Below are 16,223 nucleotides of genomic sequence, written 5' to 3'. Positions count from 1 at the left end.
GAGTAGTATTCCATTGTATAAATATACCACTTCTTCTTTATCCAGTCACCTGTTGATGGACATTTAGGCTGTTTCCATGTTTTGGCTATTGTAAATAGTGCTGCTATGAACATTGGGGTGCAGGTGTCATCCTGAAGTAGATTTCCTTCTGGATACAAGCCCAGGAGTGGGATTCCTGGGTCATATGGTAAGTCTATTCCTAGTCTTTTGAGGAATCTCCACACTGTTTTCCATAGTGGCTGCACCAAACTGCATTCCCACCAGCAGTGTAGGAGGGTTGCCCTTTCTCCACAGCCTCTCTGGCATTTGTCATTTGTGGATTTTTGAATGACGGCCATTCTGACTGCTGTGAGGTGATACCTCATTGTAGTTTTGATTTGCATTTCTCTGATAATTAGTGATATTGAGCATTTTTTCATGTGCTTTTGATCATTTGTATGTCTTCCTTGGAGAATTGCTTGTTTAGGTCTTCTGCCCATTTTTGGATTGGGTTGTTTATTTTTTTCTTATTGAGTCGTATGAGCTGCTTATATATTCTGGAGATCAAGCCTTTGTCGGTTTCACTTGCAAAAATTTTCTCCCATTCCGTAGGTTTTCTTCTTGTTTTATTTCTGGTTTCCTTTGCTGTGCAGAAGCTTGTAAGTTTCATTAGGTCCCATTTGTTTATTCTTGCTTTTATTTCTTCTAGGAGAAAATTTTTTAATATCTGTGAATATTTTTATAAAAATAATTTTTATTTTTCTCTCTTACTGTTGGGTTTCTGAAGTCAGACCCAAAGGAGCGATACTGTGTTGAAGGCCACAGTTTCCTTGCTCTCGAGAAGGGCGGAACTGATTTCTCTTGTGGGGGTGGATGTACACGTTTCCTCTGTGGCTTCAGGCTGTGTAGTTTCCATACTTTTTGCTAGTTCAGTAGACATATAACTGCCTTGAGATTGCTTTAATGTGCTTACTTCAGGTGGTGGTGAAGATATGATGATTCGATTTTAATATTTTCTTACGGCTGAAACTAAAAGCTCTTTAAAAATGCCGACAAACTCTTACCAACTTGAACCTGAATGTTGACATCCTATAACTTTATCAAATTTTTACGTAGTTTGGAAATAAGCTTTTCTTTGTTATTGCTGTATCTTTCCCCATTCTGTTATTGTTGGTTTTCTGTTTGTTTCATTACATTTTGTAACGTAAAACGTGCTCACTAGTGTTTACATTTTTATCCTCAAGTACTCCATCTCTTTTGATATCCCATGTTTTCTTGGCCAGAAATTATTTTCCTCTTCCCAAGTAGGATAAATATGCTATTCTGCTCTTTTCCAGTTTTTGAAGTGCTGATCTATCTGGACCTTATTATAGTGTTTGGTATAAGATGTGTGTCATCTTAGGTTAATTTTCTTCTATGCTGATGTCCTACTGTCCCAGTAACTTTTATTACTGATTTCTTCCTCCCACCCCCATTTCTGTATATCTTGTGGTTTACTTACGGCAGCAGTGATCATAGAATGAATATATTTTTGGAATCTCCATTATTATGCTACCATTTATTTAAAAAAAATTAGTCCAATATATGTGAATTGCATTTGTAGTCTATTTTAATTTAATAAAGCACTCTACTACTACTACTTGAAAAAAGTATTGTTTTGTGTTCTGCCCTCTTACTCTTTGAGTTGCATTTCACTGTCAGTTGGTACAGTTCTCTAACCTGCCTGATTTATTTTTAAAAAATTTTTTCTTTAATTTTTATCTTTTTTGTAAAGACACAGCACATCAAACCTTAAAACAATGGACACCGGACATTAAGACAGAGGTGGGCCATCCCAGTCTTTACAGTCAAGTATAATTACTCTTCTTCTTGTGTGTACTCTGCCAGCATTACTACGAAGTCCAAGATGTGGCCCTAGTTTGTGCAGTTTCAGCACGGTGCTTAAACAAGAACGTCCTGCCTCATTTCCTTGGCTGCACTTTTGGTCACACGAAGGGAACTGCTTTGGAGTGCTTTCTAGGGGCAGAGATCTTAGTGGGGGTGTGGGTGGTCAATGAGAGGATGAGGTTGAAGGTTTGAAAACTTAAGAGTCAATTAGCTCTGATTGATCCCAAGCTATAATCCATTCTGTGTGCTTTGGTCGCAAAGGAATTTGGGGGAGATTTGTCAGCACAGACTTCTCAACATTAGTAAGAGAAGCTGTTCAGAGCACATGGCATGGAGTATTGATTTTGTATGTGAAAGAAATTGTCTTATAGGACCAGCATTTAGACATTAATGAGGCAAGAGGGAAGAAAGTGTAGATCATTAGACTTGGGGGGTGTTCTGTATGGTTAGCTTTTAAAGGGTTTTCTGTCTCAGTGTGTCTTGAGTTTTCAGAATTACTGGCAAGTGCCCTGGACAGTGCCTTCATCTCAGAGCCTCTGGTGAGAGGCATGTGCTGCTTTAGAGGCCAGCCCGTGTGCTGGATGGAAGATGCCCGTGGATGTTTGTAGTAGGATCCTTCCCTATGCGGGGTTGTCTGTGAGTGCCAAAGCGTTTTTCTCTTTGTGACAATATCAAGTGACTCCAGAAATTTGAGATTGAAAGTTTGGCATGTCAGATTTTTATCAAGATCTCTAATAAGTCAAAGACTCTTGGCAATGAAATAGCAAAGACTGTATAATTATTTTAGAGATTACTCTTGCATTATATAGCTAATCTATATTTTTCTTCAGAAGAATGCTCTGTTTGAACATTTTTCTTAGCTTGCTAACTTCTTGGTTCACCCATTAGCTGCCTAATACATTTTTTCTGACAGGTTAATATTTGTTATTCGCAGGCTGTGTGGCTGTCAGACTCGCTTTTTTTGTTCCTTCTGCTTTTTCCCTGCTTCTGCTTAATTCCCGCTCAATTATAAAATAATTGAGATAATAGGAGATAGCACACAGAACTTTTAGCTCACAATAAATAATTATTGATGTTTATGTACTACTTTATAGTACAGAGGGCGTGTCATCCCCTTTGAACATCATGAAACCCTGTGAGGTAAGAATGATTGGTTCAGCCATGTTTGTTGAGGAAAAACACTGAAGCTCAGAGACCGTATGACAAACCTGTTTAGGCCACAGGGCTAATTAGTGGCAGTTTAGGACCTTGGGTTACAAATCTCATTTCCTCCAGTATATCTTCTGGTTTGAATTCCTTTTGATCCAAATACATTTTCTTGGAAGAGAATGGAAGTGATTTTTTTTTTTTAAGCTCAATTTAATGGGCTTAATGAATAACTGACAATTATAATGATGCAATATTTTTTTCCTTAAGGATTATGACTATGCAAAAGAATATGTTTATTAAAAAAAACTTTTGAAAATATTTACCTGATCTATGGATCAGGTGAATGCAATGTGTTACCTCTAGTTGAAGAAATTTTCTAATTTTAGTCCAATGATCTCATTTAAAGGAAAAAAGCTAACCAGAAGCATAAGATGTATAATACTGAGTTTTTTTGGATGGTATGTTATAGTCAAGTTTTAAAAATTTCATTTGTAAGTATTGCCAGTGTATAAAATTGAAATTGATTTTTTATCTATTGACCTGTATTCCATGACCTGGCCAAATTAAATTCTTTATTAGTTTTACTAGTTGTTATTTTAGTAGTTTGTAGATTCCTTAGGATTTTCTGTATAGACTATAATGTCATCAGCAAATTGAGACCATTTTCTTTCTTTCTTTGTGATCATTGTGCCTTTTTCTTGCCTTATGCAATGTAAATGCTGTAATAATAAGCACACGTTTGTGCTAATGCTGTCATAATGTTCTTGTTGTGACAAGAGTCCTTTATGTCTGGCTTATAAACCATAGCTACAGTGTTGGAAAACTTTATTAGAAATTAAAAAAATAAACAATCTTGAGGTATTGGAACCTTAAAATTATTTTTCATATATTTGCAATGAGCATCAGTGTCTGTTTTGATATTGTAGTTTGTGCTCTTCTAAAATTCAATGTAAGGATTTTTGGTAGGTGTTTGTTGGCAATTCTGACAGGCGTTTAAAATTCTTGATTTTTAAAAAATTATTTGGAAGGGTAAGACTAGTAGCATAATAAAAATCTATTTCTGCTGAGGAAAGGATGGCTGATTTTATAGGCTAAGTTTACAGAGAAGCACATTAAGCAAAGTGAGAGAAAAGGAGAGATGAAACTGGGATAGAAAATCAAGTGTCTAAAATGTGAACACTGTCCTTGACTGTTCAAGTATGTCTATAATTAATAATATTTGAAATGTGGCATAGAGAGATAAAAGAGAAATAGATTCAAATTTAACTCTGACACTTCCAAGCTATGTGAACATGGACAAGTGACTTATCCTTCGTTTTTTTTAAACTGCACAAAGGGAATCATACTAAGCAGCGTGCAGTATTGTTGGGACTAGAAATAGTACATGCAAAGCCCCTGGCACACATCAGGCATGCAATAAGGTGAGGACTCCGTCCTTTATTACTTACTTATTACATTATTATTTATTTATTGAATTGTTATTATTTATTTAATGGGTACCATCAGATACCATGCATCACCAAAGGAAGGGAATAATATCTTTGAAGCATCCTATCCTGTGAAAAGGGTATAAAACTTTATGTTCCTGGAGATTTTCACTGACCAAGGAGGAAGACTGGTGATGAACCATTGCAGTGATGGTTGCTGGATCATTTGCCAACTTTCTTCTATCTCTGATCGTCCGTTACCCTAGTTTAGAAAGTCAGACAGGCATGTTTATTTCCCAGGCTCTCTGAGGAGCTCCCTGCCTGTGAGACTGTGCTCAGCTGGCTGGGAGCACTTGGAACCCCAGGTTGGGTAGGAGCTGCTGCTGGGTGGCTGTGAGCTTTTAGAGGTCACCGTAGATGACTACCACGGCCAGGTGGCCTTTTGCTAGACTTTGTTTTCATTGTTTGTCATCGTTTGCCTTCCTTCCCCTTTCCTTTTTCTGCATATAGACTGCTTGACTAATGTTGTAATGTGTCTCTTTCTTCTAGAATTCTGAAGGTGGACTCTATGTATGCATGAATACATTTTTGGCCTTTGGAAGGGAACACGTGGAAAGACATTTTCGGAAAACTGGACAGAGTGTCTACATGCACCTGAAAAGACATGTGCGAGAGGTGAGGTACACGCTTTGGGAGAACTGGCCTTGACACCTTCCCTGTAATGTGGTCTTAGTGGGTGGGTTTCATCCCATGGAGATTTTACTATGCCCACATAACTTCTCATTCTCTTGGATGATGGGAAAGAAAGATAGCACTGTTGGCAGAGATTCATAGGTTTCCCAAACGTTATCTTAGCCAGTTTTATATTTCTCTTCCTCTAAACTTCGGATTAGAATTGTTCAGAAAGACATGGATTGGCTGATTGAAAAAAAAAAAATCAAGTCTGAAAAGTATAGAAAATAATGCCAGAAACACTCATGGATACAAAAATCAGAAACAAAAAACATTTGGATATTTTTGCTTCATGTTCTGCTTCTTTTTTTTAAGCCAGAGAAAGAGCTTTCCTAAAAGTTCAAGTCCCTTTTGGTCCCCTCCCTCTGCAGAAGTAACCGCTGTTGTGAATTCGTTGTTTCTCATTCCCGTGCATGCCATTATATTTTATGTAGCTATATGGGTATTCATGAACAGTGTGTAGTATGGCTTCATGTGTTTTAAAGATGTCGATAAGCATCATGTTGCTACCTCTAATTCTCCGTGGAGCTTTCCCCTGCAGCAGAATCTATCCATGCTGCAGTGCATCTGGATGTATTTAATTCATTTCAGTAGTTGTTTGGTGTTCCACCTTGTCATCTGTTCTTCTATTCATTTAGATTGTTTCCATTTCTTTTGCTTCTACAAACAACGTATTGAATAACATTTTTATACATTTCTCCTGGGGAAACATGTACAAGATTTCTTTCAGAAATACACCTACAAGTGGAAATATCAGCTCAGGAGTGTGCTTATCTTCATTTTTCCTAGATATTGCCAAGTCCCTCCCCAGAGTGGTTGCACCAGTTTATATGTCAATCTGCAGTGATTATGAGTATGTTGCCCCACACCCTCACCAACACTTGATCAGACTTGATTTTTGCCAATCTAATGATTGTTGAAGTGGCATCTAAACATTTGGCATTTCCTTGAGGAGATTTCGTATGTTTATTGGCCATTCTTATTTTTTGTTTTCTGACTTGCTTATTTATATTTTTGGCCTATTTCTTTCTGGGTTTATCTTTTTCTGATTAGCTCTTTTTACATTCTGGATACCAAAAATTTGTCTGTTACATACAAGTTTTCTTACTGTTTGTGACTTGTCTTTTTACTTTGTTTATGAATTAATTTGTAGAACAGAAGTTTCAAATTTTGATGTAGTTAATTTGTTAAACTTTTATGATTTGTACTTTTTGTATCTTGTCTAAGAAATTGTTTCCAACTGAAGGTCATAAAGATATTTCTTCTAATTTTTTTTCCAGAAGTGCATGCACACGCGTGTGTATGTGTGTGTGAATGTGAGAGAGACACAGACAGACAGACAGACAGACAGACAGACAGTGAATGTTTTAATATTTTAGGTCTTTTTAAAATTGAAGTATAGTTGATTTACAATGTTGTGTTAGTTTCTAGTGTACAGCAAAATGGCTCAGTTATACATATATAACTTTACATATATAGCTTTATACATATACATATATAGCTTTTCCATTCTGGTTTATTACAGAATATTGAATATAGTTCCCTGTGCTGTACAGTAGGACCTTGTTGTTTATCAGTTTTATATATAGTAGTTTATATCTGCTAATCCTAAACTCCTAATTTATCCATTCCCACCCTCTTTCCCCTTTGGTAACTGTACGTTTATTTTCCATGTCTGTGAGTCTGTTTCTGTTTCATAAATAAGTTCTTTTGTGTCATATTTTAGATTTCACCTGTAAGTGATACCCTGTGGTATTTGTTTTTCTCTTTCTGGCTTATTTCACTTAGTATGATAGTCTCTAGTCCATTCATGTTGCTACAGATGGCATTATCTCATTCTTTTTTGTAGCTGAGTAATGTCCCATTGTATATAAATACACCACATCTTCTTTACCCAGTCATCTGTTGATGGACATTTAGGTTGCTTCCATGTCTTGACTAGTGTAAGCAATGCTGCTGCAAACATTGGGGTGCACGTATCTTTTTGAATTAGAGTTTTCATCATTTCTAGATACGTGCCCAGGAGTGGGATTGATGGATCATATGTCACCTTTATTTTTAGTTTAAAAAAAAAACTCCATACTGTTCTCCATAGTGGCTACACCAATTTACATTTCTACCAACAGTGTAGGAAGGTTCCTTTTTCTCCACACCCTCTCTGGCATTTGTAATTTGTAGACTTTTTAATGATGGCCATTCTGACTGGTGTGAGGTGGTACCTCACTGTAGTTTTGATTTGCATTTCTCTTTAATTAGCGAAGTTGAGCATCTTTTCATGTCCTTATTGGCCATCTGTATGTCTTTATTGGAGAAATATCTAGTTAGGTCTTCTGCACATTTTTTTGATGGAGTTGTTTGATTTTTTTGTTATTGAGCTGTATGAGCTATTTGTATATTTTGGAAATTAAGCCCTTGTCAGTCTCATCATTTGCAAATATTTTCTCCCAGTCCATAGGTTGTCTTTCTGTTTTGTTTATGGTTTCCTTTGCTGTGCAAAAGCTTATAAGTTTTATTAGGTCCCATTTGTTTATTTTTGCTTTTATTTCTATTGCCTTGAGAGACTCACCTAAGAATATGTTGCTGTGATTTATGTCAGAGAATGTTTTGACTATGTTTTCTTCTAGGAGTTTTATGGTGTCATGTCTTATATTTAAGTCTTTAAGCCAGTTTGAGCTTATTTTTGTCTGTAGTATGAGGGAGCGTTCTAACTTCATTGATTTACATGTGGCTGTCCAGCTTACCCAACACGACCTGCTGAAGAGACTTGTCTTTTCTCTATTGTATATTCTTGCCTCCTTTGTTAAAGATTAATGGACCATAGGTGAGTGAGTTTATTTCTAGGCTCTCTATTCTGTTCCATTGATGAATATGTATGTTTCTGTGCCAATATCACACTGTTTTGATTATTGTAGCTTTATAGTATTGTCCGAAGTCTGGGAGAACTATGCCTCCAGCTTTGTTTTTTTTCTTCAGAATTGCTTTGGCAATTCTGGGTCTTTTGTGGTTCCATATAAGTTTTAGGATTATTTGTTCTAGTTCTGTGAAAAATGTCCTGGGTAATTTGATAGGATCATACTAAATCTGTAGATTGCTTTGGGTAGTGTGGCCATTTTAACAATAATTTTTCCAGTCCAAGAGTATGGAGTATTTTTCCATTTCTTTGCATCACCTTCAGTTTCCTTTATCAGTGTTTTATAGTTCTCAGCATATAAGTCTTTCATCTCCTTGGTCAGGTTTAATCCTTAGTATTTTCTTTTTTTTGATGAGATTTTAAAAGGATTTTTTTTTAACTTTCCCTTCTGATATTTCATTGTTAGTGTAAAAAAATGGAACAGATTTCTGTAAGTTAATATTGTGTCCTGCTACCTTGCTGAATTCATTTCTCAGCTCTAGTAGCTTTTGTGTGTAGTCTTTAGGGTTCTCTATATAGTATTATATTATCTGCATATAATGATAATTTTACCTCTTCTCTTCTAATTTGTATCCCTTTTATTTCTTTTTATTATCTGATTGCTGTGGTTAAGACTTCCAATATTATGTTGAATAGAAGTGGTAAGAGTGGGCATCCTTGTCTTGTTCCAGATTTTAGTGGGCAGGCTTTCTGCTTTTCACCATTGAGTATTATGTTGGCTGTGGGTTTGTCATAAATAGCTTTTATTATGTTGAGATACGTTCCCTTTGTACCTACTTTGGTAAGAGTTTTTATCATCAATGGATGTTGAATTTATCAAATGCTTTTTCTTATCTATTGAGATGATCATGTGGTTTTTGTCCTTTCTTTTGTTGATGTGGTGTATCACATTAATTGATTTGTGTATGTTGAACCATCCTTGTGTCTCTTGGATTAATCCAACTTGATCGTAATGTATGATCTTTTTAATGTGTTGTTGTATTTGGTTTGCTAATATTTTATTGAGAATTTTTGCATGTATATTCATCAAAGATACTGGCCTGTAATTTTCTTTTTTGGTAGTGTCTGTCTACTTTGGTATCAGGGTGTGATAGTGGTGTCATATAATGACTTTGAAAGTGTTCCCTCTGCAGTCTTTTGGAAGAGTTTGAGAATGATCCATGTAATTTCTTCACTGTATGTTTGGTAGAATTCCCCAAGGAAGCCATCCAGTCCTGCACTTTTATTTGCAGGGAGTTTTTTTTTTTTAATTATGGATTCTATTTTACTTCTAGTTATTGGTCTGTTCAAATTATCTATTTCTTCTTGATTCAGTTTTTGGTGGGCTGTACATTTTTAGAAACTTGTTCATTTCTTCTAGGTTGTCCAGTTTGTTGGCATGTAATTGTTCATAGTATTCTTTTATAGTTTTTTGTATTTCTGTGGTATTGTTTATTATTTCTCTGCTTTCATTTCTTCTTTTGTTTCTTTGGGTCCTCTGTGTTTTCTTCTTAGTTAGCCTGGCTAGAGGTTTGTGGATTTTGTTTATCCTTTCAGAGAACTACTTCTTAGTTTTACTGGTTTTTTTTTTTTTTTTTTGCTTTGTTTTGTTTTGTTTTTTAAATCTCTATTTTATTATTTCCTCTCTGATCTTTATTATTTCCTTCCTTCTGCTGACTTGAGATTTGTTCTTCTTTTTCTAACTCTTTTAAATGGTGGATTGTTTATTTGAAGTTTTTTTCTTTTTTTTTTTTTTTTTTGAGGAAGGCCTGTATCATCTGCATTGCTATGTTCCCTCTAAGGACTGCTTTTGGTGTATCCCATAGATTTCGTATGGTTGTGTTGCCATTGTTATTTGTCTCAAGGTATTTTTAAAATTTCCTCTTTTATTTCATCATTTACCCATTGGTTTCTTAGTATCACACTGTTTAGTCTCCATGTAATTGATTTTTTCCTCATTTCTCTTTCTGTGGTTGATTTTTAGTTTCATGCTGTTGTGGTCAGAAAAGATGCTTGAAATAATTTCTAGCCTCTTTAAATTTGTTAACACTTGTCTTGTGTCCTAGTATGTGGTTAATCGTAGAGGATGTTCCATGTGCACCTGAAAAGAATTTGCATTCTGTTTCTTTTGGATGTAATGTCTTGAAAATATCAATTAAGTCTAACTGTTCTATTGTATCATTTAGGATCTCTGTTGCCTTATTGATTTTCTGTCTGGGAGATCTGTCCATTAATATGAGTGAGGTGTTAATGTCTCCTACTATTTTTTTATTCTCATCAATTTCATCTTTTAGGTCCATTAATATTTGTTTTATGTATTTATGTGTTTCTATATTGTGTGCCTATATGTTAACAAGTGCAATATCTTTTTGCATTGATCCGTTTATAATATATGTCCTTCTTTATGGCCCTTGTTTTTATTTAATTCTTATTTTTTACTGAAGTATAGTTGATTTACAATGTTAGTTTCGGGTGTACAGCAAAGCAATTCACTTATACATATACATACATATATATGTATTTTTTTTAGATTCTTTTCCATTACAGCTCATTATAAGAAATTGAATATAGTTCCCTACCTATACAGTAGGTCCTTGTAGTTTATCTATTTTGTATATAGTAAAGTGTATCTATTAATCCAAACCTCCTAATCTGTCCCTCCTCCCCCTTTTCCCCCCTGGTAACCACAGTTTGTTTTATATGTCTGTGAGTCTATTTCTGGTTTGTAAATAAAATTTGTAATTTTTTTTTTTTAGATTCCACGTATAAGTGACATCATATGATATTTGTCTTTCTTTGTCTGACTTACTTCACTTAATATGATAATCTCTAGTTTCACCCATGTTGCTGCAAATGGCAGTTTGTTATTTATTGCCTTTAGTTACTTTGTCTTTTGTCTCAGCAAGTGAGGTTTCTAATTTTAATTGGCTCTTCTTTATAGTTTCTAGTTCCTCTTTACAGTAGTCTACATTTCTGTCAATAGCCTTTCTTAATTCCTCCAGAATTTTCATTACCCTGTTTTGAACATGGGATCTGGTAAACGGGAGAGGTATATTTCATTTTTTTCTTTTTTCAGGGGACTTCTCTTGTTTTTTTAATTAAGAGTGGTTCCTCTGCTTCTTTACTTTACTTATAGTTCAGTGACTATGAATTTAGGAGTAACAGGTATCTACTGTGGTCTTGAAGGGCTGTTTTTATGCAGGAGGGTCCCTGTGTAGCCTGCATGAGTCTAATATTTTTGTTGGGGCTGTTTTTAGTATGGAAGCCTGCTATATATCCTTTCACTGTGTGTGCAGGCTGTTATCCCCTCCATAGGGGATATGATTGGTGTTGTGACGAGAGCCTGCGCTTGATGTTGGGCAAGGCATCCTCTTTGCTCTGTGGTGTCACAGCCCTGTCGGGGGCAGGGTCTGCTCCCCTAGTTGTTGGAGTAGAGGCCCTCCTGACCCGTTTTTGAGCTGTGGTGTGAGATAGGCGGGACTGGAGTACTGCTGCTGGGAAACACGCCACCGCGTATTCCTCCCCAGGGGCCGTCCATTGGGAAGGGCACTCTGTGGTGTCTCCTGTCACCTGGTGTGTGGGTTCACAAAGTACACTGTTTTTGGCACTGCCCTCAGCCCTGCCTCAACCATAGGTAGTCAGGCAGTCGGCCTGGGTGTTCACAGAGCCACCTGTGAACCTGTGCTCACCTGTGCTCACAGAGCCACTAGTGCACATCCATTAGCACAGAACCGCTGAGCTCAGGCAGTGGGGCTGCCGTAGTTGCACACCCAGATCCACTGTGGGTCTACTGAGTTAGCCCAGACCCCAGCCCTACTTCTTCAGCCTGCAGCTGCTACTTGCTGGACCGCACTGGCCCCAGGAGCACAAGTAGTCTGCTTGAATGTCCTGCAGGCACTGAGTTTACAAAGCTGCCTGTAGGCATGTAAATCCGTGGATCACTCAGCCACTGGGACACTTAGATTTCAGCCCTGCTTCTGCGTGACCCTTGGGGATTGGCTCAGATTTCAGCCCTGTCTCCGCATGTGCGCAACCCACTCCACTTGTGTGGTCCCAAAACTCTTAGAGGCAGAGTTGCGCATTGTGAGCACCCCGAGAATAAGGCTGCCGTGGCGGCCCCACTCCTCCCTTCAGTGTGCATGTTAACAATGGGGCTTCAGTGGTGGCCCCCAGCATCTTGTGCACACCCCTGGTTGTGCCTTGGACCACACTCCAGCCCCTCCATGCAGCCAACCCCAGGCCTCTTCCCAAGTCTGCTCTCTGAAGCCTGAGTTTCAGCACCCAGCCCTTGTGTGCACCAGCAGATATATGCCGAGGGCTGGGGAGTGCAGCGAGGTGGCTGGGACTCTGTGCTGGTCTCGCTCTGTTCTGCCTGCCACAGACCTGCTGCTGGGTTCTCCTCTGACCCTCTGAATCTCCCTGACTGTCCTGGCTGATATCCCCGCTGGTGAAGGGGCTTCCCAGGGAGAGGGAACCTTTCTTCTTTCGCAGTTCCCTCCCAGGGGCGCAGGTCCCGTCCCAATTCCTTTGTTTTTTTGTTCGTCCTGTTGGTTATGTGATAATCTTGCAATTTTGGTTTTATGAGATCTTCTGCCAGCGTTCAGCAGGTATTCTGTGAGAATTTTTCCGCATGTAGATGTATTTTTGATTTATTTGTTGGAGGAGGTGAGCTCCACGTCCTTCTGTTCTGCTATCTTGACCTGGCCCCTTTTAGGTCTAATTCATCTATAACCTACTTTTATACTTGTGTCAAATGTGGGATTCTGCTCCTCCCCCTCCCCCTTTTTAATAACTAATTGTCTCGGTATTACTAGAGTAGTACAGTCCTTCTCAGTGGTTTATAGTGCCATTAAAAAAAAATATTTTAAGTTGCCAGTCACACTTAGGTCTGCTTGGGGGCTCTCAGTTCTGTTCTGTTGCTCTTATTTAGACAAATATCTCTGTACTGTTCCCAAAGGTCTTGACATCTAGCAGTAGAAGCACTTCTTCCATGTTCATTTTTTCCTAGAAATTTAATGGGTTTAGATGTTGATTTTTCTATATAGATTTTGGAATCAGTTCATCTAGTTAAAAAAATCTTGTTGAGATTTTGATCATGATAACACTGAATTTGTAGGGTGATCTATAATCCACAGCACTGTGTAAGCTCCATGAGGAAGGAACTCTTGTCTGCTTTGTTCACCTCTGTGTCCTCAGCACTTAACAGTGCCCAGCACATAGCAGGTGCTTCATAAACACTGATTGAATGACTGTTCAACATGGCATACCCCTCTATTGATTCAGGTCTCTTTTATGCCCTTCAGTAATATCTTGCAATTTTTAATAATGGAGCTTTTATTTTGTTAGATTTCTAAGGGTACCCTATAATTTTTAGAACTATTGTTACTGCTGTCTTTTGTCCTCTAAGGTGTTTTAATTGGTTATTGATGGTGTTTGGGGATGTTATTAATTTTCAAATATTGATTTTATGTTTAGCAATACTGTTCAACTTTTGCATTAGTCCTAATAGTTTGTAGACCGTCTTGGATCTTCTGAATAGTCCATGCTGATTTAAAGTTCATCTTTCTCTCACCCTAGCCTAGCTAATATGTTCTCTGTTTAAGTTCTGGACAAAGGAGAGATCCCCTAGTTGGACAGTGGGGAGAATAGGAGGAAGAAAGGCCAGGAGGTCAGATAGGTCATAAACTGAATGATTAGCTTGAAAATAATCTAACGTTGGACTGATGTTACGTGATTTACATTCACCACTCCTGTTAGGTGGGACATAGCAATTCTGATGAAGTTCATTTTGTATCATCTGTCTTAGCGGAAAGTGATGACGTTTTAGGAAACTGGGAGGGAAAAATGAAACTGAGGCCCAGAGGCTTGAAACAACTTGCTCAGGGTCACAAAGCTAGTGGCAGAATTAGAGAATGCAGTTAGCTCTGCCTCTGACGCTTTAAGCATTTCACTTTCCGACCACAGCCCTCTCTCATGTTAGCTCTTTCACCCATTTGTTCCTGTTTTGACCTGTTTAGCCTCATTCTCAGGATCCATGACTTGAAACATTCTCTTTTTATTGATACCCTCAACTGACCCTCATCCCCTTGTCTTGCCTCCCTGGCTGTCCTCCAGAACCCCAGCCCGTGCACACATCAGTATCATCCTCTGCTTCCACGCACGCACGGCTCGGAATCCCGCACTGCCATGGGGTTTGGGACCGTGTCAAATTCCTGGCCTTGCCTTTTCCACTGGGCCCTGTCACTGCCCTGCAACCCTGCTCTACTTCCTCTCCCACTCCAAACTTTGGGTGCTTTCCGCGAGCCCCTACCTGCACCTCCCTCATCGTTCTCAGAAAACAACTGGACTTGTACTTCCCAGAGAAAACAGGGACCGCTGGACAGGAACTCCCTGAGCTCCTTCCTCCCCTCCTGGGAACTCATTTGCAGTGGCTCCACTTTGGTTTCCTCCCATCTCTGCAGAAAGCTGTGTTCTCTCTGTTCTCCTGCCTCATTAACTCCACTCCCTTTTATATCTCCAACACCTCCCTCTTCTGGCTTTTTTCTCCCACGCTAGGAAAGAGCACACCTCAGAACTGTCCCTCTGACTTGAGTCCTCCTTCAGTCATCCCATCCATCAATTAAAGCTTCTCTAAAACTTTTCTGTTCTCCTCATCTTCACTCCACCTCCCTTTAAGTTCACCACTGCCGTCTGATCCATCTTCCTGTGAATCCGCTAAAACCGCTGAGGTTGTCAGTGACCTCTTAGTTGCCACACTTGGTGGATATGCTTTAGCTCTGATTTCACACGAATTTTTGAGTCTTTGAACTTATTTTCCTTTTGGAACTGCTCCACCCCTGCTTTCATTAGCACCGTTCTTTGCTGGCTTTCCCCGCTCGCAGACTGCCCTTTCTCTCTTCCTTTCACTGGCATCGTTTCATTCCTTTATCCTTTAAATACTGGCATTTCCTAGGATGCCATTTGACCATCCTGTCTTCTTTCTCTGAAAGCTGCTCTTCCTCATCCGTGTCACCCATACCTTTGTTTAGCGGCTGTCTCTGAGCTGGTGACTTGCAAATCAGTATCTCTCCGGAGCTGGAGACCTGACCATCTGACTCAGGCCTGGCTTCTTCTACTCAAACACCTCATAGGTACTTCAGGCTCATTGTGCCCAGACTGAATGAATTATCCTCTTTCTCCGAGTTGTTCTTCGTCTTGATTTCTCAAGGCCGAGACATCCTTTGCAATCTGCTTTCATTCTGTGGCAGGTTGGTGACCAAGTCTAGTTATCTGGGCCTCCCAAATGGCTCAGATGTCCATCTTGTCCTCTTCATCCCCACTGTTGTGTGAGTGCTCATCCCTTAAAAGGGCTAGTGCTGTGCCTTCCCGACTAATCTTCCTTCAGACTTGCCGCCTTTAATCCCACCTAGTCTGTCCACTGCACCCCAAGCGATCTTTTCACAGACGCATCCATCTGTGCATCGGTGGCACACTGGAGCTTAAATCCCAGATGTCTTTCTCTATTTTGCAGGATGAAGTCCAGACTCTTCTGCGTGTGATTACAAGGCTCTCCATGATCTAACCCCTGTAACCTTTCTATCCCTCCCTCGTACTCCATCAGCTCTGGGCTCCAGACACAGCAGACCACTTCTTTCTGGACACACTGTGATGTTAGGCACTTGTACATGCTGTTTTTTTCTGGGGGGGGGGGGATACCCTACTTCTACTCCTATCTGCTCCTTTTACCTGTTGTACTCCCTGAGGTTAGGATATCCATCTGTCCATCCATCCATCCACCCACCTGTCCCTCTGTCATCATCCATCCATCCATCCACCTGTCCATCTGTCATCATCCATCCATCCAACCAACCAACACATACTCTCTGAGCAGCTGCTGTATGCCAGGCCTGCTGCTCTTCCTCCCTCACCAGCCCTGCCCAAACCCTCCATCCCCAGAAGAACTATCATTTCTTTCTTATGATGTGATCCTCACCTCATGTAACACTCACCGGAGTCTGTCCTGCTCTTTGTGTGCATGTTCCCCTACTAGGCTGGCGAGCTCCTCAGTGGATGGAGCGTGTCTTCATTCACTCTGCATCCTGAACTCCCGCACGGAGTCTGACGGGCACGTCTGCTGACTGAGGAGTTCCAGTTTCTCAAACCCTGTTGATTTCTAGTGG

General features: G+C 39.3%; 1 protein-coding gene, 1 long non-coding RNA gene and 1 other non-coding gene across 3 annotated transcripts in view; 1 reads left to right on the top strand and 2 right to left on the bottom strand.

Annotated features, from left to right (window-relative positions):
• Nucleotides 1–16,223, top strand: part of USP13 (ubiquitin specific peptidase 13) — a 116,123-nt gene that overhangs the window by 19,811 nt on the left and 80,089 nt on the right. The window contains 1 exon segment of the mRNA XM_032483799.1: nt 4,992–5,117. Coding sequence (XP_032339690.1) covers nt 4,992–5,117 — 126 coding nt within the window.
• On the bottom strand, nt 1,754–1,934 carry LOC116666665. Its single transcript, XR_004323584.1, has one exon. It is a non-coding gene; the product is annotated as a small nucleolar RNA SNORA81 (small nucleolar RNA).
• Nucleotides 9,837–15,741, bottom strand: LOC116664916. Its single transcript, XR_004321466.1, has 3 exons — nt 15,729–15,741; nt 15,030–15,033; nt 9,837–9,997 (listed from the first exon to the last, which is right to left on the bottom strand). It is a non-coding gene; the product is annotated as an uncharacterized LOC116664916 (long non-coding RNA).

Source organism: Camelus ferus, chromosome 1 (assembly GCF_009834535.1).
Source record: "Camelus ferus isolate YT-003-E chromosome 1, BCGSAC_Cfer_1.0, whole genome shotgun sequence".
Classification (NCBI taxonomy): Eukaryota; Metazoa; Chordata; class Mammalia; order Artiodactyla; family Camelidae; genus Camelus; species Camelus ferus.
The sequence above is the reverse complement of the archived record's forward strand: the minus strand, read 5'-3'. Positions and strand labels throughout refer to the sequence as shown.